The following is a 25705-nucleotide window of genomic DNA, read 5'->3' as shown; positions in this document are numbered from 1 at the left end:
ACTTGGATTTCCCTGCAACATTCACCGTATGTTTCACAGTAATGTAAGGCATGTCTTGTGTACTTATGCTATATTTCTCCCTCGACCTGGAGTGCTGGTGCTACTTTGAATTATTCCCAGTAAGTTCAAAGCTGTTGCAGCTTGTTTACACAAACCTTGTATTTTATTTATGTTGCTCTGGAATCTGATCTCAGATTTTCCTGATCATTTATTGCACTTAATCTCAGTGAATTTACTTTTAAGGAACTGCTCTTGTCAAGAAGGTCCTCTCGTTGGCTGTCATTTGGTCCAACAATCGTGTCGCCATTTATGGTTAGGTTAGGTGTGAGGCTTACCACAGGGCACCTGCAGTGTAAAATGTCAGGTGCTAATGATCTTTACACATGTGAGGCAGTTGCACTGTCACTTCTAATGCCTGGACATCCAAAGGGCTCTTCTGAGCTTTCCATCAAAAGACCATAATAATTAAACACATCAGATAAGTAACTGTGTGCAGTGACGACAAGGCCAAGCATATTACAGACTAAGTAGCCAGGGCAGCAGGGAAGGTTTCAAGCATTCCAAAATGGTTACATATGCAGTCAGAAGATTGCGTGAAGCTACAGTATAGTAGACAAGACATGTTTTGCATTTTCGGTCTTCTGAACTAAACTCTTCAGAAGGCTGGCATTGCAATAGCCCAGACAACTAGCCTTAGATAGCAGTAGCCTCCCGAGTACTCACAGCCATGTCATACACGCCATTGTCTACAAAAGAGAGTAGATCGAAAAGAGTGTAGAAAGAGTAGATCCCATAGAAGCCATATACATACATCAACCAATATGTTAAAGGAGTCCTGAGCCACCCCTCAAGCTAGGGGAAAAACCACGCTCTGCGGACAGCATACACTGCTGTGAACATCTCAGCCAAATTTTGCACTCATGCACAGCGTTCACAAGTAGAGTGTGAAGTCACCTTTTTCTCAAGCGTTCTTTTCAACAGAAGCCTTCTCTTCACCATTTTTGGGGCTGCCATATTTCTTCATATAAAAGCACATTTCCATACATGGCTGCTATTGGATAATAACTGATGTCAATCAACAAGCACGAGCAGACTACCGCCTGCACATACCTGGCTATGCTTGCCCATGCCTCGCAATGAATAGCGATTAGCAACTACAAGGAGTACGTGCCAGTGCATGCTCTCTCCTGCCGATCCTAAGTTGACTTGCCTCATATTGAGTGCTACAAAGTACGCATACTGGATTTGGCTACTATCCACTGGTTGCAAAAGCCAGGACCACATTTGGACATGTGGCGGACCTTCAGAAATACACTTCAGTGGAATATGTGGGAGATATAGGGTTCACCCCCGTACTCTTGGGACAAAGGAACGACAACACAGTAGTGCAAACAATCACAAGGGCATTTATTGCACCATGCACATTGCGAGGCTGGAGCACACAAGCACGCACTCGAGGCTTGCTGTGCATATGCAGTTGCACATAGCCACACGTAGCTGCGTCTGCTGTGTAATGTAGTTACGCGGCCGCTGCGAGGTGCCATTGGGTGCCACTTGTCATAACACCATAGGCAGGCTATCACCACTGGTTATCTCCCGCTCTTTCGGAATGGAAAACATTGAGGGCGAACGGGAAAAGTACAGTAGAACATCATTGATACCAGAGAGTTTCATACAATAATTACTAGAGGGAACTCTGGCAGTACGATTGTTCAGCCGCCATAGGAATGATGGTTAGTACATGTATATTTGTCTGATCTTCGTGCTTGTGGCTTCAGATGTTCTTATGGGCTTGTTTATTACCATTAATCTAGTTCGTTGCCTAAATTTCAAAGCAATTTATACTTTTTTTAAATGCAGAAGGCAATAGGATTCTGCTAACACGCATAATTACTGCTAATTGTTGCGGTTCTACTTGTCCGTGCATCTGTGGCATAATGGCTTTTATATTAGGCTTCTGTGTTAAAAGTTTCGTGTTCGAATCGTGTCGACAGACAGTGTTGATAATGTTTTTTTTATTATTGCTAACGCTGTACTTTCTTGAAAATTATGACTTTGCAAAGTCACGAAGCCGCTTAAAACCAAAAGAACAATGTTTAGGCAAATCCATATACAACCCCCCGCAGGGGCACCTGCGCCAGCAGGTGCTTGCGACACCATGCACCCAAGCACATGGGTGTTGGCCCCTCCCACGTATAACCGTGCGCAGCATAGCCGTGTCCAGGGAAAAGGGGATCCCGGGGGTTGAGCCCAACCCCTCTGCGGAGGCAGCATGCCCCTTTGGCCTCGACTTCATGTAGGCGGCACCCCTGGACTGGTGTAGTTGCCTTTTCCTGTCTCTCTCTCCCTCCAACCTTCTTCTTTCTCTCACTTTCCATCACTCCTGTCTTCTCCTGGCTTCCCCTTACCTCCAGCTTTTTTTAGGCAGCAAGAGTTAACCTTGTGTGGGATAGCCAACCTTGTCATAACAGGTTTGATTATAGTGGCTGTGTACAGCTGGCGCTGGCAGACCTTGTTTGAACACAAATCCTGTCATGTACCCTTGTTGGTCTCCATAGTGGGTGGCTGTCACCGCTGCCGAAAACTCCATATTACTAATGGCAAGCTCTTTTCTCCCACTCCCTCATTGCCCTCAGAAATGAGGGCACACTGAGTATGTTAAATTTTTTGGCAACAGATTACAATACGTCCCCAATTCCATGTCATTCATTCTGGTGAACTGAAAAGACCATGAGAATGATTTCACCTTTCTTCGTGTCAAAGTGTCTCGCTGAAGTCCTTCGCACAGGCTACAAGGCATTGAAGATAGATAGTGGAGATCTCCTTTCAAAACTCCGCAATGCAAAACAACACGAATAGCTTCCTAACCTAGTGTCATTTGGGGAAATCTCAGTGACAATATCCCCACACCGAACTATGAACACCAGCCGTGATGTTGTCTTTAATGATGACTTAATGGAGCTGACAGAAGCTGAACTGTTGGAAGGCTGGAACGAGCAAGATATGATCAATGTTAAGCGAAATATGCTAAGGCGTGATGGCAAGGAGATAAAAACAAAGCATCTAATACTTTTGGCTCAAGCATCGCATTGCTCAAGCATTGCTACGTGTCCTCTAGGGAGCGTTCTGCCATAAAATTGTTTCAAATTGGCTCATTAATAGCCAAGATAGAAATATTTCAGTGGCGTGAACCCATGATTTCAGCAGGCGGGCCCCATGGCCAAGCAAGACGCTCTCTCCAATCACCCCGTCTAGCCTCCGCAAGCGAAATTCCTTCCCTGTGTTCTCCCATACCGGACCTCGAGGATCGCATGATGCATACGTCATTTTTTTTTCTCCTCACATTTTCTTCCTTTTTTTTTTGTGCTACGTGCTTTTGCTGATGGTGTCACGCGCGAGCTGTTGTCTCGTTCGTGCAGCGCACGATTTTGCACACTGTGCACAAGAAACCATGACAAGCGGTATAATTCAGTGCTACACGAATACTGAGGCAGAACAAGCGGATCGCAGAGCATGATCACGTGCTGAAGCACTGTAGAAAATGGCATAGTTTTGGTAGCTGCGCACGTGACTGCACGACTGTGGAAACAAGCAGTTGAAGCGGAAGTACCCCTCTCTTGCTTCAGTGCGAAGTAAAACAAAAAACACACAGACATTCCATTTGTGTCTTTTATTATTTCTCTAAACTTCAATTCGTCAATTCAAGCAACAGACCGCACAGATAACAGATGTTGTCTTGAATAATTCTTGAAGTCGCGTGTCGCCACAAGCGACGTCACACTGCGGACACCAGTATGTAGATGCAGGCACACGAGTACGTTATCCTCTGGCTTGGAGCGCGGCGGCCACAAGAAGAAGGGATACCCATGTTCGGTTTGAAATTTCAGATCTTTCCGTGGCGTGCAGCGACATAATACTTTGCAGACACGATCATTATCGCGCAATGTATGCTCTGCACTTGTCACCTCAAAGTGGCCAGACCTGGTGAGGGGCCCTTTAAGGAGCAGCGAGATTCTCGCGATCGCTCCAAAGAAGACAAACAAACCTCGCATCACTGCACCTGAAAAGAGCTTGTAAGCTAATCTCAGGGTGTCTACCAACCGGGAAAACAGGGAATTCTCAGGGAATTTGAGTAGTCTGGAAAAACTAAGGGAAAGCTTGTGGGATTCTCCTCCGTGCTCTTGGGACAAAGGAACGACAACACAGTAGCGCAAACAATCACAAGGGCATTTATTGCTCCTTTCATAGATCAATGCCTGCTAGCCGAGTTGCTATCCCCAAAACATGCTGATGGGCGCGTGACAAATCTAGAATTCCGACTCACCGCGACCGGATAGCGAGCGAATATGTTCGCCCCATGCTGGATCCCAACGCCTAGTCGTTCGCGCGTATGGTCACGCGAACGGTGGCGCGCTCGAAGGCGGCCACGCGAGACGGTCTCACAGAAGCATGGATCAGCGCACGCGCGGCACGGCACGTCCGTACTGCTTGCTGTCCCGAACCAAAGAGGAAGCGCCTTGTCTTTCGGCGCCCCAGTCACCCCGCCTGTCGGCGGCGTTAGCAGCGCAACACTCGCGCCATCTCTCGTACTGCACCTCAACCACTGCGACCGCCGTGGGCGCCTGGCCACACGAGCCGTGCGGGAAAACCAACATATCAGGGGACGCGTGAGAGTCGCGCATCCCCACAAACTCAGGGAATTTGTGCTTCTAACAGGGAAAACTAGTGGTAATTTTATTGAAAGGGAACGAAAGTCGCGGTAATGCTAGCTCAAGTAACAGAGAGGAATCGTAACGAATGGTCTTTGATGCCGCGTCGTTGGCTGGAGGAGGTGCCAGAGTACATACAGTCAACGAGCGACTTTTCAGACCAATTGAGCTACAGCGGCGCCGTTTCGGTGACCCGAGGCGCCGCTGTAGCTCAATTGGTAGAGCATCGCATGCTAAATGCGAAGGATGTGGGTTCAGTTCCCACCTGCGGCAAGTTGTTTTTTCATCCACTTAAATTTCCAATAATTGATAGTTTCTTTATTTCATTTATTAAGCGCAAGTAATTTCCCCTATGTTGTCCTTGGTGTCAGTGTTTGTTGGCTTCTTATGATATGACTAATAAAGATCAGGCCCCTCAGTTAACCCCCTTTCTTGTTTATTCCTCAAACAAGTGGCACTTTATTCAAAAGAGAGGTCCCCTAGTGGGATGACGATTGCAGACAGGCACGAGGGAGACAAAATGAAGCTTTGGGCAAACTACATGAATCTCCCATGGCTGAATATCTAATAGAATTTAAACATGTTAAATCCCAGGGAAGAAGGACACGACAACAAGCGAAGAGGGAAAGCTGGCAGAGGTTTCTGTCGGGTATAAATTCATATTGGCCTCGATCTCCACCACTGGAAAAGCTGCCGCTACCGTCGGCGTGGCGTGCTATTAGGGATCACGTGGACATAGCAGCCGTGTCGGCTGCTTCGGGAACGCCGAAGCTAGCTGAAAACGAGAGTTTAAATTCCCTCGTACGCTGCGGTCCTCATTTAGTGGTGAGATTTTCCCGCTTCGAGTGTCTCCTTTACGATGCTTGAAAGCGCTACTATAGGTAGTGGCTGCCTTTGAAGGCGCGCAACATGGTAGACTACTGCTCGGTGCTGTAGTGCCGGACGTACGCAACGGAGCCCGGTGTCAGCCTTATTCACATGTAGCCGCACGACAAGAAGCTGCTTGAAGCTTGGCTCTGGAAACATCATACCGGCAAACAGTCATTGGCTACAACTCGGCCATGCAGCAAGCACAAACGCGAGGAAGATTTCTGCTACGGCGCCGGGTCTGCGATGTTCGGAAAATGCGCACTGAGACGCTCGCCCGAGTCCGCTGCCCGACTAATGTCATGACGGTTTGGTCTATGAACTTGTCGATGATATAGATACTGGCAAGTTCGCTGTAGTGGAAAAGGAGCGGTAAGAAGCACGTTAAGAAAAGCATGGCATATGGTCATGTTTGTGTTATGAATTAATGCACTGGATTACAAAAAAGAAGCAGCAGGAAATCGCATGCTGAGAACACTGATAAACATACAGTGCGTTGCAACTCGAAAAATAATATTGAAACGTCCAAGAATTTAGAAGAAAAAAAAGATTGAATCGTCACGACGGCACATCACAGTCCCCGTAGGCGTCGAAGTCTCTACAATGAAATTATTTTTGAACAGCTCTGATAGCGCCCACGCAACAATGGTTGCTTGTATACTGTTAAATGCTCATATTCTGCGGGCTAAAGCTCATGGCACGGTGAGAAAACGTGCACTCGGCGAAAACGAAACAGTGCGCGGTGTTAAGAACGGCCAGCCAGTTACACCAGCGGTGGTAACCTCATCTTGGAACGCCGCCGCCAACCTCTAGCCTCGTCGCCGTTGTGAGTGAAGGAGTTTGACGAAGCAGGCTTTGTGCTGAAACCGCCAACCTCTAGCCTCGTCGCCGTTGCGAGTGAAGGAGTTCTACGAAGCCCCTCTGACGTCGGCTCTGGACCATTACACCTGTGTGTGTGTGCGGCACGTGTAGGTAAGCCCTCATCCTCCTCCAAAAGGGCTGGTCTACGGTGACGTCGAACGGTGACGTCAAGCGATGACTGGATGAACGTTTCTGTCCACTTGGAATCAAGGGGGGGACCAAGTGCTTATAAGCAGCGTTTGCCGGCTGCTAGTGTGTGCTCGTTGTAGTGAGCTGAGTGCTCGTTGTTATGCTCAAACTGTACTCGTGAGCTGTGTGCTCGTAAGCTGTTTGCAGTACGTTAGTCTTGCGGGCTCCATATGGGAGTCACGCTAGACTGTCGATATATGTCTTGTCTAAGATGTAAATAATGTAAATAAATCCTGTTCACTGAGTTCCTCTCTACTACCTTCAACTCCTTCAAATGGTGGCAGCGGCCAGATCGTCCGACAACTCTAATAGCGGACAACCATGCTCACGCGCAGTCGGTCGCTGCGAATCTGTGCGATCGCTGCATTGAGGCTTTATTCTATTATGCTCCATTTAGTTATACAAACACTATAAGAACATATTTCACATAGTTTGCTCTCAGCGGTTACCTACCTTTCATGCAAGAAGCCGGTTCGGGAGACTCCATCGCGGCGACCGCGCGCCGTGGCGTTCACTGTATGTATTCGATAAAGAGATAGCGTCTGTAAGCGATTCTGTGCTTTCAGTTTGCCCAAGATTATTATTTAGACAGTAAAAAACTTCTCTTGTTTCTGAAGTACTTACAGAAATGTCCGGGAGAGCTCGCGCGGGGTGTTTTCAGTGAGCGCTGAGAGCAAAACCTATGAGGAGCGCGCCGCGTGATCCCTCATACTACGCCAGCGAGGTGCTTCCGATAAGATGGCGACTCCGTAACTCCTCGCCGCCAATACTCAAGAGGCTAAAGTGTGGGACGGGCTAAGAAGACTAAAGGGACAAGAAATTCATCTGTTGCCTCTAGTAAAAATGGAGCGAACAATTTGGATGACCAAGCTGGTGCTCTTGGCGAACACTTTGAGCGCATTTCCAGTTCTAATCATTATTCCAAGGCATTCCTAAAGGACAAACAAATAGAACGCAAGGCCATCGACCGCAAATGCAGACAGGACCTGCCTGTAGCATTGCCGAGTTGAGAGCCTCCTTGATTCCATGTCAGAGCTCTGCACCTGGACCTGACAGGATCATGTACAACATGATTAGATGCCTCCACAGTGATACTGAAATAATGCTACTGGCACTTTTCAATGCTACATGGGCTGCCGGGTACCTTCCTACTGTATCGAAAGAATCCCTTGTTCCGATTCTGAAACAAGGCTAAGACCCCACATTAGTAGCAAGTTACCACCCGATCGCCCTCACAGGTTGTATTCGGAAACTTTTTGAAAAAATGATAAACTGTCGCTTTTCATGCTTCCTTGAGTGAAACAAAATTTTTTATCCATATCAGTGCCGCTTTAGGGAAGGACAGTCTACAACCGACCATCTCGTGCGCATTCGCAAACATTCGTGATGCCTTCATACACAAACAATCCTTCTTATCCATGTTTCTCGATATGGAAAAGGCGTACGTTACAACTTGGCGTTACAGAATCCTGTGCGACCTGTCGGTGTTGAACATCCGTGGCAATGTGTTAAACGTTATAGAAAGCCACCTACTCAAGTGCACCTTCCGGGTGAAAATAGGTAATGCACGGTCGCATGCATTCAGACATGAAACTGGGGTACTTCAGGGAGGCACGCTCAGCTGCGCGCTCTTTCTCATGAATATGAACATGCTTCGTGCATCATTACTACCAGCTGTTTTTTATTCTGTCTATGTAGACAACATACAAATAGGCTTCAAATCCTGCAACCTTACAGTGTGTGAGAGACAAGTACAACAGTTCTTGAACAAAGTGTCTAAGTGGGCATATGAAAACGGGTTCAAAGTAAACCTCCACAAAAGTTCTTGTGTTCTTTTCACCAAGAAGAAAGGTCTTGTAGATCCCACTATCGAAATGTATGGGTAACATACCTGTGAACAAAGAGCACAAATTTTTAGGCATCACACTTGACTCTAAACTTACTTTCATTTCATACATAAGATATTTCAAAGTGAAATGCCTAAAAACAATGAACTTACTGAAAATTCTATCTCACACATCCTGGGGCAGTGACAGGAAGTGTTTAATGAATCTTCACAAGAGCCTAATTCGATCACGATTGGACTGTGGTGCCGTGGTATATCACTCTGCTGCCCCGTGCGCGCTGAAGATGCTAGATCCCGTCCACCATCTAAGTATCCACCTGGCCACTGGCGCATTCAGAACAAGCCCTATCGAAAGTTTATATGTAAAATCAAATGAGTGGTCTCTCCATCTGCAAAGAACATATATCAGCTTCACCTATTTTCTCAAAGTGCACTCTATCAGGAAAATCCATGTTCTATAACAGTTAAGGACTTGACGTGTGCAGCGCTTTTTCGTGATCGACCCTTAGACTACCTTTATTATTGTGTGTGAGAAAGCTTAGCGAAGAAATGGATGTTCAACTTCTCGAACATCGCCTAATGACTCCAGCTAAGCTGTTACCATCCTTGGCGTGGCAGGTAATAGAATGTGATGTATTCTTTGTAGAGGTTACAAAGCACGCTCCCGAGCTCGAAATCGCAATGCATTTCCATGAACTTCAATCGAAGTATTTTTGCTCTGAACTCTGCACTGACGTGTCAGTCACATACTGGTGTATCTTACGTGGCTGTTGGTCCCTCTTTTTCCAAATCTGATGTATTGAACCCCCTAACAAGTATCTTCACTGCAGAAGCCTATGCTGTACTGTCTGCAGTAAAACATATAAAGAAATTAAAACTTGAAAAAGCAGTGATATTCACGGGCTCATTAAGTCTTGTAAAAGCGTTAATGTCTTTACAAAAGCGTAAAAATACTCATTTTATTCCTCTTTTTATTGAGCTTTACTCGCTCTTGTACAACATTTATTTATCTTATAGATATGTAGTGATATGCTAGGTTCCTGGCCACAGAGGAATCGAGGGTAAAGTACTTACTAACAAAATCGCCAAATCAACAGCATCACAAGGTATTAAAGGGACCCTGAAACGATTTTGACGATTTTCTACAAACGTACTGAGTCGTTAGAGTAGGTCCTTGTGATCATTAATTGACACATCTAAGTGCTCCGCGTAAAGCGTGTAATTTATTATAAGGTTTTAAAAATGCACATCGCTGCCGATCGGAGCACGCTGCTCGGCGGAATTTTAAGCCGCCCCTACCCATGTTATGAAAATCACCCATATGACGTCAGTGGGGCGAGCTATCCGATTGGCTGACCAGGGCGCGTGATCAATAATTTTTCCAACTTTATGGTAAACAAATGATCTTCGTAATAGTTGGAATGATAGTTCATTTGTTTTTATAAACAGAAAGTAACATAAAGAGAATGCACAAGAACGATTTTTCAATACAATTAAGCACTTCCGGCACACAGCAAGTGTCGTCTGCTTGTGTTACTACGTACTCCATTTTGACGAGAGCTCCGCGGTCAGAGTTGGTCTCAGTCTTTTCGCGAGCACTATGATTCGAATTTTTTGCTTTGTGGACTGCAAACGTAGCGACTGGCAATATGTCAAGCTGCGACATCGTGTCCCTCTGCAAGGCAGCATAGAGCGAGCTGGCTGCTGCGCATCGGACTGCCGCTATCCGATCGGCGCCAGGGTTTGCGCGTTTGTGGCCGTCACTTTACACCGGCAGATTACTAACGCAATAGCGTTTCGCGAGTCCGGTATTAGGGCAAATGCAAGCGCAAGGGTACAGGGTCTGGCCGCTTGACTGTGCCGTAACGGGATGAGCCATGGGATGAGCAGAATCGCAAATGCGCATGGTCTGCACGGTGCAGCCACCTGGTGGCACAGAGCTCAACCATACACAGTAGCAGTAACGAAGTGTATTCTTCTTTGGCTGCTGGTGTGTATTTTTCGCAGGAGTGTAATCATCAACACTTTGTTTTTATAAATGTTTAAAATGTTTTACACTTGGTTAGAGCAATATTAGCGCTTTGTTTGGCTGGTTAAGCGCTGCGCCAACAAGTGGCTGGACCGTGCAGACCGGTCAGGCCGCACGTACGTCTACGCTAAATTTCCTTCATCAGCTTGAGTTTATGCCTCCAGTCATTTGCCGAAATGACCAGCTTGCCTGTGGTTACCGGAATACCAGACACGTTCGGCGCTACGACAGAATGCTCGCAACGCACGCTGCTTCAATAGCTCTCGCTTGGGGTCGACGGCCAAGCGGCTAGCTAGCGGAGAGGTTTCACGCGGGCGGGGGCGGGCTCCAAAACAATCGGAAGTGGACGATGTGACGTCGCATCGTGACGCGAAACCAGTGAAGGCGGAGCTTAGCCCCGATCGCTCGGCGAACGAGTTGAGGAGGAAAAGCATGACTAGGGAGGAGGGTAACTTCTAATCGCTTGTAGCTCCATTAATACGTAACGCTTCACCTAAATTGTGGTGTGAATGTTCTACTTAAGCTGTACCCTACGCGTCTACAAAATTTGTCCGAACCGTTTCAGGGGCCCTTTAATCGTTCCGCGGCTGCCTTTGCTTCAGATCTGATACCTTTCCTATGAAACAAACTGCGAAGCCACTGGCAACGCTTGAGGGATGCTGAAACAAGCAATAAACTTCACGTTATTAAGCCAAAATTAGGTTTCTGGCCCTCAACTATGAAAACACGAACAGATGTCCTATTGTGTCATCTCAGAATAGGACACACATATGGCATGCACTACTTTCTGGTAAAGGACCTCCAACCTGTGGTAGATGCGTTGAGAGGTTGACTGTCCTCCACGTCTTCCTGGATTGTGGGGAAGCCGAAAGAGAAAGGAAGAAACATTTTCCTCTCGCATACCACTATTACGTCCCTCTTCATCTGTCTATGTTTCTTAGTAATTAACCACTTTTTTACACCAAAACAGTCCTTTCTTTCTTGAATGGTGTTGTCCTACATGCTATAAGCCCAATAAATCCGTAGCACATCCTCTCTACAGAGGATGCCGCTGTGATAGTTTTGTATAGCACATGCCTCCAGGCCCTTGTGTGTCAAGGGCACCATTTAGTTAGTAGTGCTTCTTGCCAATTCTTGCGTCTGACATATCTTGTATATCCTATCATTCTTTCACGATGCATTCTCCATGTTCATAGTACACCACAGTACTTATTGCCATAATCTTATTGCATCTAGATTTTACGCACTTTGCAGTGACTAACTTTAGGCCCCTTTACAGCCACGTCTTATCTACTCCTCAGAATTCATTGCACCATTGCGAACACACTAACACTGGCGTGGCGCTCTTTAGCAATACCTGGCCCTTGCACCACTAAACAACACACATTAATTTATTCCATGTACGAACCATCATTCCCATACCGGCTGAATCCCCCTGCTTGCAGCTTCCATAGACACTAGCGTCACAGTTAGCTCTCATAATTGTATGAAACTTGTGGGATCGCACGCGCATCCCGATATCTCCGGAGCGGCCACGCGGTTATCACGCAATAATCACGTGCTCGCTCATGGAGAGTGGCTGAGAGAGGGCACGTTCGCCGCTCCTGCTGCTCTTCGCGCCTGGCCGCGACGCCGCAGCCCAAGGCACCCCATTCCCTCTTTTCCCTTTCTTGGAACCGGGGAGACTCCCTCTCCGCCGCTCGGGGAGAAGCGCTATTCCCCTGATGCACCATTGTTGAGGAGCTTGCGACAGGCCGCATCTCAATTCAGCCGCTGAGACCGCCGCACGCCGTCCCCCTGTTGCGCTCGGCCTTTGTGAGCGACTGACCATCCTAGGGCCCGAGCGCGGATCCACTCTGGGTGAGCTGAACTCTTATCAGCCTCTTTTGTGGTTCCCATATTGTGCGGTTTATTTCGCCCCATACGTGCGGGACGCTCCGCCGCTGTGGTTTTGTTTTGTGTTGTATTTGTATGTGTGGTTTGCTGTTGTTGTCCAGTTGGTGTACTTGTACTCTAAGGTGAATAAACACCTTAGGTCGAGACTCACCCTGTCCCCCCTGGCCTGAACCCGCCGTGGTCGCAACTCACTGCGAACCGCGGGTTAGGGGTCACAGCTCTGACTGTTAGGGCTGCTGCGAAAGTGCTAGCGAGCGACTGCCGCTCCGCCGGCGCTGTGCGATCCAGAGAAGGGTCAGGTGCGCACGCGCGAGCTTGAGTAATACCCCTATAAACTCTATGATTGTTACGATCCCGTTTCACATTATTTCCCGGCGCCAATGTTCATGATCAAGAACACAAAAAATGCCCGAATACAGTTATGCTTTTTTTTTTGCTGGTTGATATGTGCATGGAAAACACAATCTTTCAGCACTAAGGTTGAGTAAATTGATAAACTGCTATCGTGTAATTTGTTTTTCGGCCACTAGATCGCCTGTAAACAAAAGAAGGCGCACATGATCGCGAAAAGTAGCCATTCACTCAGCAGCTTCCCCACAATACTTGCCTGCTCATGTCACGCGAAAACGCCGGCGCGCACTCAATTTCCTATTCCAGTACCAGTAAATCTTTTTTACCAGTCCTCGCATACTATATTCACAGCTATCAACACCAACCCTGTTGCAGTAAGCAAGTTCACCTATCGGTCTCACAGCGTGCATGGCATAATGCCATTGGAAGCGTATTGCACGCTTTTGAATAGTGTTTCCTTTCCTATCCTTAAAGACCCCTTTTGGGGTAGGGTTAGACATAAGGGGTAGGGTAACGTATTGTCACGTGTCTCTAAAAAGGACTGGCTACGTTTAATGGGAACAGCTGGCTTCTGAAAAACAACGGCGATGGGACCAGGCTATCGAGCGGGCCGGGGGTAGCACGCGCACTTCTTCCTTGTTGGCCTTCCTGTCTCTTCTTTTGCACTGTCCCCACTACTGCAGGTGCCATTTCCCCCCTTCCTCGAAAACAGAATTGGCTCGTGGAGGAAGCGTAACACTTTCGGCACTAACTGCATAACCGTCGATCACCACCGGTATGTCGAGCGAAAGCTGGTCATTCTTTTCTGCTGCAGTTGACGTCGGATTGGTGCTCGTCTTTGTTGGCATCGATCGGAAGTCTTCAGCATGCCGACTGTCAGCGGCCTCGCCCCCAGAGGTTGCTGTAGTTAGTTTTCCCGGCGGAGACTTGGCGATCGTGCGCTCAAATATCGCTGGGGCAGTGGTGAAAATCTCCTTGGCGACGGCGAGCATGACTGTCGTCCGGTAGGCACTGGCGTGTGCTGTTGAGCCAGATAATGCTCAATATCCTGGGGTCGTTGCAAAGGTCAAGGTGGCGGCAAGTAGGCAGAAAATCCCTGCAACCTGAGACGTCGGTATGGGCACTGGTGGTACAAATAATCTGCTTCACTGCAGTGGAAGACCAGAGGACGGCGGTCCAGTGTGCGCTAAACATCCGACTTCCGAGGTGTCATGCTTCGATCGTCGGCGTAATGCACTGGCTGCTCCGTCTGAAGTACTACATGAGGAGTGGCAGGCGGAAACATTGGAGGTGTGCATCATTCTGCTATGTATTGTACCGATTGGGCTAGTGAAAGCGCAACCGGATGAGTGGCATGAACAAACAGCGGGGATGATGAAGCAGGGAGTCTCAGGGCTTCTGCGTAGGTCACACGGCGGTGTTGTCGGTGCAGGCGCAGTGTTAGCAAAAGGAAAGCTGGACCAGAGTGCTTGGTGTACTTAATCTTTTACCACATTGGCAATGGAGCTCACCATAGCTTGTAACGCACCGTAAATCTTCTGCTTTTCTTCCCGCACAATGGTGTGAATGAGTTCTCAGAGGTTGTCACTGTTGCTTCCGGTCGCTGTGAAAATATCGGAAGTGGTTGTTGCATTCACTTGCCACTCATAGAAGTTTGACCGCTGCTGAAGCATCTTCTCCATACTTAACAGTCTCAGATAAAAATTCAGCGGCAGTCTTCGGAGGGCTCGGCACGAGACCAGCGAAGAGCTGCTCCTTCACTCCTCGCATCAGGTGACGCAACTTCTTGTCTGCAGTCATTCCAGGGTCTGCTCGTCTGAAGACGTGTGACATGTCTTCGATGAACGTGGTGACACTTTCATTGTGAAGCTGGATGTGGGTCTGGGTCGCTCGTTCTGCCTGTTCGTGGCAATCTGCGCTGGCGTAGGTGTCTAGTAGCTGACGGCGGAACTAGGGCCACAATGTCAGTTGCTCCTCACGGTTTTGGAACCACGTACGCGCGCCGTCCTCCAGGCAAAGATAGACATTTCTAAGCTTAGTGGCATCGTCCCATTCATTGTATTCGGCCATGCGCTCAATGTCGGCCATCCAATCTTAGACGTCTTTGAGCACGTTTCCATGGAACAACTTTGGAACCCGTGGATTCTGAAGTGTGTACCGGGTCGTCATTGTGCTATGCATACCAGTTGAGTTGGTTGGAATCGCTGTGTTGTCTTCCGGAGGCAGTTCCCTGATCCTGTGGCTGGCCCGATGGACGGTAGTCTATTGGCACTGGGCTGGTAGTTTTGCTCCCAGGAGGGGTTTGTGGCATGAGTGAGAAATACCCAGCACCTCCACCAGTTTGTCACGTGTCTCCAGTAAGGACTGGCTTTAATGGGGACAGCTGGCTTCTGAAAAACAATAGCGATGGGACCAGGCTATCGAGCAGGCCGAGGGCACGCGCACTTCTTCCTTCTTGGCCTTCCTGTCTCTTCTTTTGCACTGTCCCCACTACTGCAAGTGGCAATATAAAGGATGATCACAAGTCTTGTATATGAGATGTAATGGCAGTTGCGAACGTCGAAGGACTGCTCGCCTAGTGGTAAAAGAGCTTATCCTACAGGAAATTGCTGTAAAACAGCTAATGACAGCTTTTGAAATGGAGGCGACAAATTTTTCTGATAAAAATGAAAATCCTTTTATGCTGTAGATGTCATTCACACAGCTGTGTGAGGTTAGGAAAAGCAAACTTGAAAACACACACTTTTAACAATTTATCATTGTCTAATGGATTAATGTCCTTGTCAGTGCTCAAGCAAAATGTTTCGTAATTAGGGTGTGTTAATATTCGAAACTTTCGAATAACAAATCGAGTAGTCACTATTTGTAAATGCGAATATTTTTCGAATACTTTCCTAATCTTTCAAAACATCAAGCACGCCCAAATAAACTTAAGATAGGAGCAAAAGCACAGTAATTTTTCACCCCCGCAGGCATTGTACAGGCATAATACATGAAAACTTGCATAGTGGAGAAGACTGCGTCACCTAGGTAGCGATAGTTTACAGACTGTACAATGATCATCCACACCCTTTGAAGAGCCCTGTGCATGCAAAAGACTACTTGTTTGTTTCTGATGCTCCATTTGTGCTTACCATAAACAATAATTCATAACATACTATGTAATGACAGAAATTTGCTAACTTTAAGAATATTGGGATGTGAACATTGTTTTATATTAATTGTGATGGCGGGTCTTCATTATTCTAAAGCTATTAAGAATATATTCGATATTCAATTGGCTTCTGACGCTATTTGATTTCATATTCGATTAAGTCTCAAAAATCACTATTAACACACGCCTATTCGTGAGGTTAAAGAGAGAAATATGAGTAAGCATAGGGGCATGGCATATATTTTAGGTTGCTTTGACTTTTATTTGGCATTCGCTATCACTTTTTGCTTAATTTGCACTCGTTGGGATTTTTTTCTTTCTTTCTTTTTTTGTTCGCAGCATCAGAACCAGCTGGAAAATCCGGTATGAGTGCAACTTTCTTTTTTTTTTTTTTCTGTCTAATTGCTGACCAGCATCATTTCGTTTCTGCGGAGGTGGAGGTCATTTGTGGCTGTTTTGACCATGTGTTGGAAAAACAAGCAAATTATATTTTTCAGATGTAATCTGCACTTTATTTCTTACGTCAGAAACAAATGAATATAAGTTTAGTGGCATCATATTACAAACCAAGTTGGTACACTTGCCTGGCATACAGTTATAGAACGAAAAAGAAAGAAAAGCTTTTTCTGGCTGAACGTTTCTTTTTTTTTACTTTTTACAATTTTTGCTATGTCTTTCCAATGCATTTGCAAAAAATATTCCTTTAAAAGGAATCGTGTTTGCATGCTATGTCTGGCATCTGGGCCCCTTGCATGTAGTAACATTTGAGCACGAAGGGGGTGAAAAATGTTTTGTTCAACTGCCTTTTTGTTTCTTGTCTTGAGTGTTATACTGGATTTTAGTGTATTTTCATCACTCAATCTCACATTGCATGTTGAAACACCTGCTGTACTTCCTCTTCATTTACAGTCTTTTACGCCAACCTTATAATTGCACTCTGTGGTTAATGCATTTGGGATAGCGCAGGAGACAAGTTTCTAAGTACATGCTATCCAAATTTTTAGAGGGAATGGCTTTCACGTCATGATGGTTGGAGGCGAGTGTGCATGCTTTCAAACTTGCGCATTTTGTTGTAAAGTGTGGCACAAAATTCATTGTATTAGTTTCTATAATATAGTAGCATGTTTCTGGGAGGCACCGGTAATGCAGAGTTCTGAGCCCGCAGGTATACTTGATTGGAGCTTTCTTCCCTTTTGTGCACAGTGCTTAAGAGTGCATTCTCTGTAGCACGGTGTGGTTCCCAATATCTTCTGCAAATATTGTTGGTATAAAAGAAGGTTAGCCTGACTGTGTGCCACGTTGGAGCAAGAACTATAGTGCTGATACCTGGGACTGAATCCTGGATTGATTGATTTCAAGGATACTTTCACTTCTATGTGACGTCGCATATGGCACAATGCCTCATTCGATCAATGAGCATTCAGGCTGGAGGCTTAGCCAATCAGTGTTCACTGTAAGGGATATTCCCAAAGACAGTCGAGCTACAATGCGACCCCTGTTCAGAAATTTTCTGAATCGGCACTGGTTTGTGTGGTATATCAGCTTTGTTGCAGTTAACAGGTCAGTTAAACTCTTATCTGCTCACCAGATTTTGGCATTTGATGTGTAGTCATTGGAATAACAGTGTGATATTTTCTTTCTTTCCCTACCTTTCTATCCAAAGCCCACCCACTGGATTACTACGGTAAGTCTTGCATCAGCCTAAACCAATCCTTGTCTTTTCTTGGGTTTGCTGCGTCCTGTGATTGTCATGCTAAGAGGTTAGAGAAAGAAATCCCGCTTGCAGAAAACTCGGTCCCTCCTGCCTGCAAACAGTGCCATGGCAAATGATGGGGGTTGCCACATTTCATTTCCACTCAGTATGCACAGGCAGGCATGGGCTGATTATCTCAGTCCATAATGTATACTGAAAACTGAACTGTTTTTGGAAAGCTGATTTGTTTAATTTGGGCAGCTTATAAGCCATTACTACAGTGCAGCCTTCTGTACTGCCCTCCCTAAGGCATTCTTTCTATTGTTCTCTTTTTCTTTTTTTCAAGGGCTTGAATTAGCCAGTTGATATGGCATGAGAAGGATTACATTGCATTACAAAGACATCAACGGCTGAGTGTAGCAGGTTTTGGTAACTTTCTGTGCACAATAACATCCCCACTATACCAGAATGTTTACAATCAAGGAAAATCTAATTTCCAGGGAGTTTGTCAATTCTAAAAAATTCTGGAGAGAAACATCTCACCTCGGTTGCTTCAAATCAGGGAAATTGTTACCCATAGTGATTATGGCAAAACCAGTGATATGCCGGAAGAACATGATGTGATCAAGTTGGTCTGGGCAATTGTCAAATAATGGTGTTTTTTTGTTGGTTTTGTTAGTGTGAGCTTGGCTCAGTGTTTGGAGTATTGTGAAACAAATTATTAACTCAATACTGATAGTGCATGCCACCTGATTTACAACTTACTGGTGGCAGCGGCTGAAAATTATTGGCAGGCAGATAAACTTGGCGAGCTACTAACGACCAGTTCTTTATTTGTGCCTAAAATCCAGTGTCATTGACTGTATGCCAATTTTCATAAAAGTTGTCAAGGAAAACCTGCAAAAAATCTCGGAATTTGAAAGTGACAACATAGTAAACACACTTATCACAAGAAAACAGCTTGAAATCTATGGCATCATACTGATGTATGGGCACTGTAGTTTGTGCGGAATATTGTACACATCAGTCCTGTATTGCTGGCAGAAGAGAAGGTGACCCTTATTATGCCTGACTGCTTTTACTTTCGGGAAGTCTTTATGTCAAAGCCTAGGAAAGAAACTGAACACTTGCAGTTGATATTTGAGAACTTTATGCACTCATCATTAGCAGTGGCTGAAATATAAGCTTAAAGATTTGACAGAATTGCAAGAAATAGCTTAAAAAAAGTATAGCTCAAGGAACAAGAGGCAGAAAAAAAGCCTGTCTTCTGAATGGCAGCTCCAGATGCCAAGCACCATTGAAGAGGTGCTACTTTTGCCTTGTATTGAAGGTGAAGAACCAAATACTGCCAGAAGGGTGAGTTGAAGAATGTAACTCTTTATTTGGCAGACTTGTGTTTGAAAGCACAACCAATATTCAAATCGCTGCAATAGCAGCGAGCACAGTCTGCTACGCCTGCACCGTATGTCTACGCCGTCTGCTACGCCTGCGGTATCGCTAGGGCATGTTGCGTGCCACTGTCGCCGCCGTGTAGGGTATTTTCGTGACATCGTGTCCCACGTTGAATACACACCTCAACAACCAGAACGCCATGTTGACGCTGACGCTGACGCTTCGGACTTTTATTCAAGTCGTGCCACCTACAGCTCACGTCGGTCGCCTTCACCTCGCCGCTGCTCCGTTTCCCCCATGCTTCGGCGGTCCAGTTCTCCGCCGAGGGAAAACTAACAGCCACAGTTCCTGAGGCAAGAACTGCGCTGACGTCGAAATTTTCAAGGCCTCATGCTTTGCCCCCTAATGAAATCGCAGTGTTTATAGATGGTGTCGCGACCAAAGCTTTTGTTGACACAGGAGCTGCTGTTTCTGTGATCAGTGAACTACTGTGCTGCAAACTGAAGAAAGTGACGATACCGGTTCCTGACCTGTCATTACAGACGGCGAGCTTGCAGCACATTAAGCCTTAGGCCACATGCACTGCTCGTGTTTTGATTGAAGACGTGCCGTATGCTGTCGAATTAGTCGTCCTCTCGCGTGCGTCGCATGATGTTAACCTAGGCTGGGACTTCCTTTCCGAACATCATGCTGTAGTCAACTGTGCTCGTGCACAACTGGTCCTGTATCCATTCAGTATGATAATCGCAGGCCCTACGTTCCAGTCACCTAAGGTTGTTGTCGCTGCTGACGGCGTCATTTCTCAGTTCTCAGCTGCCTTAGTGTCCATCCACTGTGGCTCTATCGCCGATTCAAGTGCCTTTTTCACGTGGTCTGAAGATTGTGCCCATCGCCCCGTTTGCTGTAGTCTAACTTGTTGATGGTTGCGGTGCAGTTTACACATGCAATCCCTTTCTCTGCCCTCCAACTTTATTACACGGCAAATGTCTCGGCCATCTGGACACTTTTCATGCCATTTTCCCATCCCAGGCATCATCTGATATGGCACTGCTGCCTTTTGATGCAGTCACTTCTGCCACCGCACCCGCCAAATAGCACGCCCACTCAAGCCCAGCGCAGCCAAGTTGTTCAACTACTTTAACGTTTTTGTGCGTCTTTTGACCTCAACCAACCTTCCTTGGGGCGCACGTCTGCAGTTCACCGTATTGACACTGGTGACCACGCTCCACTGTGCCAGCATCCCCCGATCAAATGCCACATTATTACCGACCACGTCGATGATATGCTGAAACGTGGCGTGATTTAAGAATCCTACAATCCCTGGGAGTCTATGGTCGTGTTGGTGCATAAAAAGGATGGTTTGATCAGGTTTTGCATCGATTACCACCGGCTAAACAATATTACACGCGAGGATGTCTATCCACTACCGTGGATTGATGTTGGCCTCTGGATTGCCTTCAAGAAGCTGAATATTTCTCATCGCTGGATCTGCGCTCTGGCTACTGGCCTCGCTCCATGGCTACTGGCCTCGTTCCGGCCCATAGCTGAATCTGACCACCCAAAAACGACTTTTGTCACCCTTGACAGTTTATATAAATTTAATGTGATGCCTTTCGGCCTTTGCAATGTGCTTGCAGCTTTCGGGAGGATGATGGACTCTATTCTCAGAGGATTCAAACGGCAGACCTGTCTGTGCAACTTAGACGATATAATAGTATTTTCTGCAGATTTTTCCTCTCACATCACTCGCCTTGAACAAGTTCTCGAGTGTCTCACTGCCGCAGCACTACAGCTAAACTTAAAAATATGTCATTCTGGCCCCCTTAAACTTACGATCTTAGGCCATGTAGTCTCGAAAAAACGCATCTTACCAGACCCTGGGAAGCTTCATGCGGTTACCGACTACCCCAAGCCCTGCACTCTAAAGGAGCTCCGTAGCTTCATCGGCTTGTGCTCGTATTTGTCCTCTACAATCGGCTTGTGCTCTGGTACAATATATATTGTTTTCAATTTACTTGTTTTCTAACTGACTTGCGAGAGTCAGTCGACAATCGCAGCTTAATGTCGCATGCACGAGGGAGGACGGCGGGGCGGAATATGGCCGTCTTCTTTCGCGCATGGGGCACAAGAGGGGGGAATAAGGGACGGGTTCTACTTCAGCGGCAGCTGCTTACGGCGTGGCCGCCGTATCTTGAAAACAATCTGCAATGTGAACAAAGGTCGCGCCCGCACGGGCGCCGTATCTTGAAAGTGATCTGCGATGCGGACAAAGTGCACCTAGTGCCGGTAGCTTCGTATGCGCTATGATTTCGACGTTTAATTTGCATTGAATTGAGAGACAGCACGAAGGTCAATTCGCTTGCTGCTGCTACCGCGCTTCCTTACTTCAACATTTTGACAGCAACTTTCCACAATCATCGAGCGAGATGGGCTCCTGTTTACCTGTGCATGCGTGACATTCTGCTTGTTAATTTAGTTAGTAGGCAAATGTTTACAACTTCATACGGCCGATAAAGCTACTATCCTTACTTCGCATAGCTGTCTACTAATTTGCTATCGCAATCAATGCTACGCTTCTCGGGTGAAACTGCAACTTTTACTTCTTTTTTTTTTCTTTACTTTGGACGTTCGTCACTCGCTCATTGCAAAAATATTGTTACACATTGTGACCAAAGTTTTGTAAGTGAGGCTTTTCAGATATTAAGGACTTCAGATAAAACTGACATTTTTTGTCTGATTATCAGGGTCCGTTGCAACAAAAGAGTCGACTGCATAGCATGCCGCCACATTCACGATCCGAAAAAACGAGACATGCAGAATTTACCTTCAGAAACAGGATTTTTTTCTTATGAGCTTTTGTAATGAAAGTGGTGCGGCGACAGCGTAATTTGCATTTCATTGGCCATAGATGCCAAGCACAATGATGCGGTACTTTCGAGCAATCACATTACAGTTTTCTCTTATCGGACTCGAAGTATGTGTCTGACAGCTTTCCTGGCACTGTGCGCAGATTGCAAGCATGGCACAGTACCATAAACGCTGGCGGCCGATAACGCCAATGCATGTCATGCCAAGTCGCTCGAAATCTCACAAGAGTGACAGTATCTCCGAAAGTTATTGACCAATAATACTGCTCTAGATTGTAGTTGAGGATAATATGAACCAGCAGCAGCTTTTAGAAGACGTGCTCTGTTGGCATCAAGGAGGTTATATTAAGTATATAACCTCCTTTGTCGGCATTTTGTGATGGCGATGGCGATGACGCTGTGTCTCTGAGCACGGCTCTGACAGTAGGCTGTTGCCAATAGCGTTAATGTGGTTTTGGTTTCGTATCTGATTGTAATGTAAAGACAATTTTTTTACTCATTTTCTCTGAAAAAAAGAAGGTGCATGTTAGATTCTGGTAAATACGGCAGTGGTGCTTGTGCCCGTGTACAGAGAGTTGTCAAACATTTTGTTTGTTTGGTCATCCCAGATTATGCCATGGCACTGTTTCCAGTCGCAGTTCTCATGTGAACTGTTTGCATATTTCACTGTAATGGGTAGGAACCGATGTTGGTACTTGTGGTCTCCTTTTAGTGACTATTTCAGTATGTTCCTTCTTTTATCATTTTGTCCTCATTTAATGTATAACATGTGGAGGAAAAACTGACCTTGCTGTGTCCCCTTTTTGTGTGCATTTTCTGCATCCTTTGCACAAGCATGAATTTTTGGCAGCTGCTTTCATCTTTTTCACATTGCACAATAATGAGGAAATGGACTGGATGTTTCCATGTCAGTGACCCTCTTCTCGTGCAGTGTGAAAGAAGCATGTACCACAATCTAGCTGTGATATGTATTTTGCTCTTGCCATTACTGGCATTCTGGCTTGAGCTGCAAAGCCACAGTTGACACTATTTACACAATCAAGCCAATGCCACATTAAAGGCAGCATTTGACTATCTCTTCACAACTTTTGTCACATAGGGAGGCTGCTTCTCAAATGTTAATACTACATCAAACAAGTTCAATCACATATGCTGTTCTCACGATGCAAACAACCTTGGCAGGAAGCACACCAGTTTTGCATGCCTGCTGCTGCATACCTTGCCTGCCCACTACTATCTCCCAAGCTGGCTGAAGCTTGTTCAGCTGCCTGCTTTTACCCCTTATTGCGCAAGTCAAAACAAATTAATTTTTGAGAGTGGCTCTGTGTACCCTTGTAATGCAAAAGTGTTATACCTTACAAAGGCCGATCTTTTGAGTTCAGGATTTAGTGCGAGCTGCAGAAATTTTTGTTGTGTAGCACAGAGATGGCAATTAGTGCTCCTTGTTACTCCTGAGAGGTAGGCGTTAAATACAACTCCTTTTTGGTCCAACCCAAGTTTCTGAATTCATGCGTATCTTCAGCACAGATTTCTTCCACTTCAAGAGTACTTCTTTCATTTCTTATCTTGTCCGTTTACTATCTGCGTCTTTATTCCTTCACATTGTTTTTAAACTTTGTTGTATGTTCATTTTGGCTCCTAGCCAATTAATTGCCAGCAAGCCTGGAACTAAGAATGTGTCGCGGTTTAAGCCTTAATGTCCATACCTTTTATTGTTTCAACTTAATAATATGCTATAATGCGCTTCAAAAAGGTTATGCTCCAGTTCTTTCTCATTGAAACCGTTCACATCTCATCATATTTATCTATTGCATAAGCTCTCCGTTCAGGCTGCAATTTCTACTGGGCAACAAATATTGTTCATTCACTACGAGGGTATCGTACCCAATTTTTATAGAGATTGGCTAAAGAACCGACAGAAAAACGATAGCTGATTTGTGCTAAATTCAAACTCACTTCGAAGTACTTGATATTTTTTTATAGGCAATTATTCATGCAAGTTCCTTCTTATGGCCAAAATCTACAGGCCAGCCAAATCCCATCAGTCAAATTAAATTCATTCGTGGAAAACAACCCTGGAATGCCATTAACCATTCCATTAACATTCCATTCCATTAACCCCTAAGTGCCGATCAGAGATAAAGAAATTGAATTGGGGTCTGATATTTGGGGGGGGGGGGGGGGTAATTGGGTCATTATATTGTGCTGAACTCTTGAACAGAAAATTTGTCGCAAATTGCAAGTACACATAAGACATGCAAGTTGTCTGTGAAAATAACAAAACTACCACATACTGTGTACCATTCTGTCATTAGTACTACCATGTTGTTACGCTGTAGTGACTAGAAAGCACCAAGCGCTGCCAGAAGTGCGAGTTAAAAAGCTTTCTTTTTTTTTGCAAGCTCGTGCTCAGTAGAACAAAAGGCAAAACAATTGTCATGATCAATAATTGTCAAGTCATCATCTATCTTATTAGGGATGTGAGAATATTCCAAACTTTCAAATAAGGAATTGAATAGTGTCCTATTCAATTGTATCTTTGAATCAAGTAGTCACTATTCGTGAATGCGAATATTTTCGAATAGTTTTCAAATATTTGAAAGCGTCATTTGTGCGTAATCAAACATATATTGGAGCAAAATTACTATAATTTTCATCCCCACAGGCATAGTAATAGGCATGGAACTTGAGATCTTACTTAGTGGAGCAGGCTACGTAACTCAGTGAGCCATACTTGACTGGCTTTATAGCGATCATTTGCACTCTCCAAGGAGTCCTAGATATATGAACAAATTGCTTAAATGTTCCTAATTGCCCATTTGTGCTTTTATTGCGATAGCAATTATGTGGACACTCCAGGTGCATTTCTGCTGTTGGCGTCATCGTGAGGTTATGTATAAAGTTCAAGGGCGATAAAACCTTCACCACGCCTGTGTGCTGTATGTGCGAGTGAAAGTGTGTGAGGATGAGCCGGCGAACGCGGTTCAATCTCTCCTGCCCTCTCCTGTGGCACTCATTCACGGGGGCGTTTTCCGGCGGCTGCTAGGGTGCCTCGATGTCCTCCTCGCCCGCCACTCCATACAGACTGGAGACATACGCGGCGTCTTCTACTGTAGTAGACACTTTTGGCAGACGCCATAGGGATGCATTGCTGGCACTCGTGTGTTTTCAAAGCAATCTGCGACGTGGCCAAGATCCACGCCCGAGCAGGCCTCATCTTCAAAGCGATCTGCGACATTTGCAGAGTGCGTGTAGTGCCAGTAGCTTCGTATGCGCTGTGCTTTCGATGTTTCGTTCACATTGAAGCGAGAGATGCACGAAGGTCAATGCGTTTGCTGCTGCCGCAATTCTTCACTTCAGCATTTTGACAGCGAGTTCCCGCGCTCGTCAAACGAGATGTGTTCATGTTTACCTGTGCACGTGTGACACCATGCTTGTTAATTTAGTTAAAACACATTGGCAAGCTAGTTGGTTTGAATCCCTCGATAGAATGTATAAGTGCGACTGAACAAGGACATAGAAAGAAGCAGACACACAAAGACCGTGCTGTCTCTGTGTGTCTGTTTCTTTCTACGTCCTCGTTCAGTCATGTTTACAAGTGTATATGGCCAATAAAACTACTATCCTTGCTTCGTACAGCTACCAAATAATTTGCTATCGCAATCAGTACTTCAGCTTTCAAGCAGAACTGCGACTTATTTAATAAGCAACACTTCATAAGGTGCAATGTAGTGACATAAACTTGCAAATGTTACAAATATTACAATGGGAACATTGCTTTACATCAATTGGGAAAATGGCTCCTCATTATTTGAAAACTATTCAACAAGTATTCTATATTCAACCCAATT

At 45.7% G+C, this 25705-nt stretch overlaps 1 protein-coding gene across 33 annotated transcripts in view; it reads left to right on the top strand.

Annotated features, from left to right (window-relative positions):
• The window catches only part of LOC126532323 (cytoplasmic dynein 1 intermediate chain 1-like), a 117264-nt gene that overhangs the window by 7438 nt on the left and 84121 nt on the right, over positions 1–25705 (top strand). For 16 of the 33 annotated variants that reach the window (XM_050180016.2, XM_055071452.1, XM_055071443.1 and 13 more), the window contains 2 exons: positions 16242–16265; positions 17566–17586. The exons of 2 other annotated variants lie outside the window; for them this stretch is intronic. In XM_050180016.2, coding sequence (XP_050035973.1) covers positions 16242–16265; positions 17566–17586 — 45 coding nt within the window. The remainder of the gene's footprint in view (positions 1–16241; positions 16266–17565; positions 17587–25705) is intronic. 15 more of the 33 variants (XM_050180018.2, XM_055071442.1, XM_055071450.1 and 12 more) reach the window with 1 other exon arrangement.

Source organism: Dermacentor andersoni, chromosome 5, assembly GCF_023375885.2.
Source record: "Dermacentor andersoni chromosome 5, qqDerAnde1_hic_scaffold, whole genome shotgun sequence".
Lineage (NCBI taxonomy): Eukaryota > Metazoa > Arthropoda > Arachnida > Ixodida > Ixodidae > Dermacentor > Dermacentor andersoni.
The sequence above is the reverse complement of the archived record's forward strand: the minus strand, read 5'-3'. Positions and strand labels throughout refer to the sequence as shown.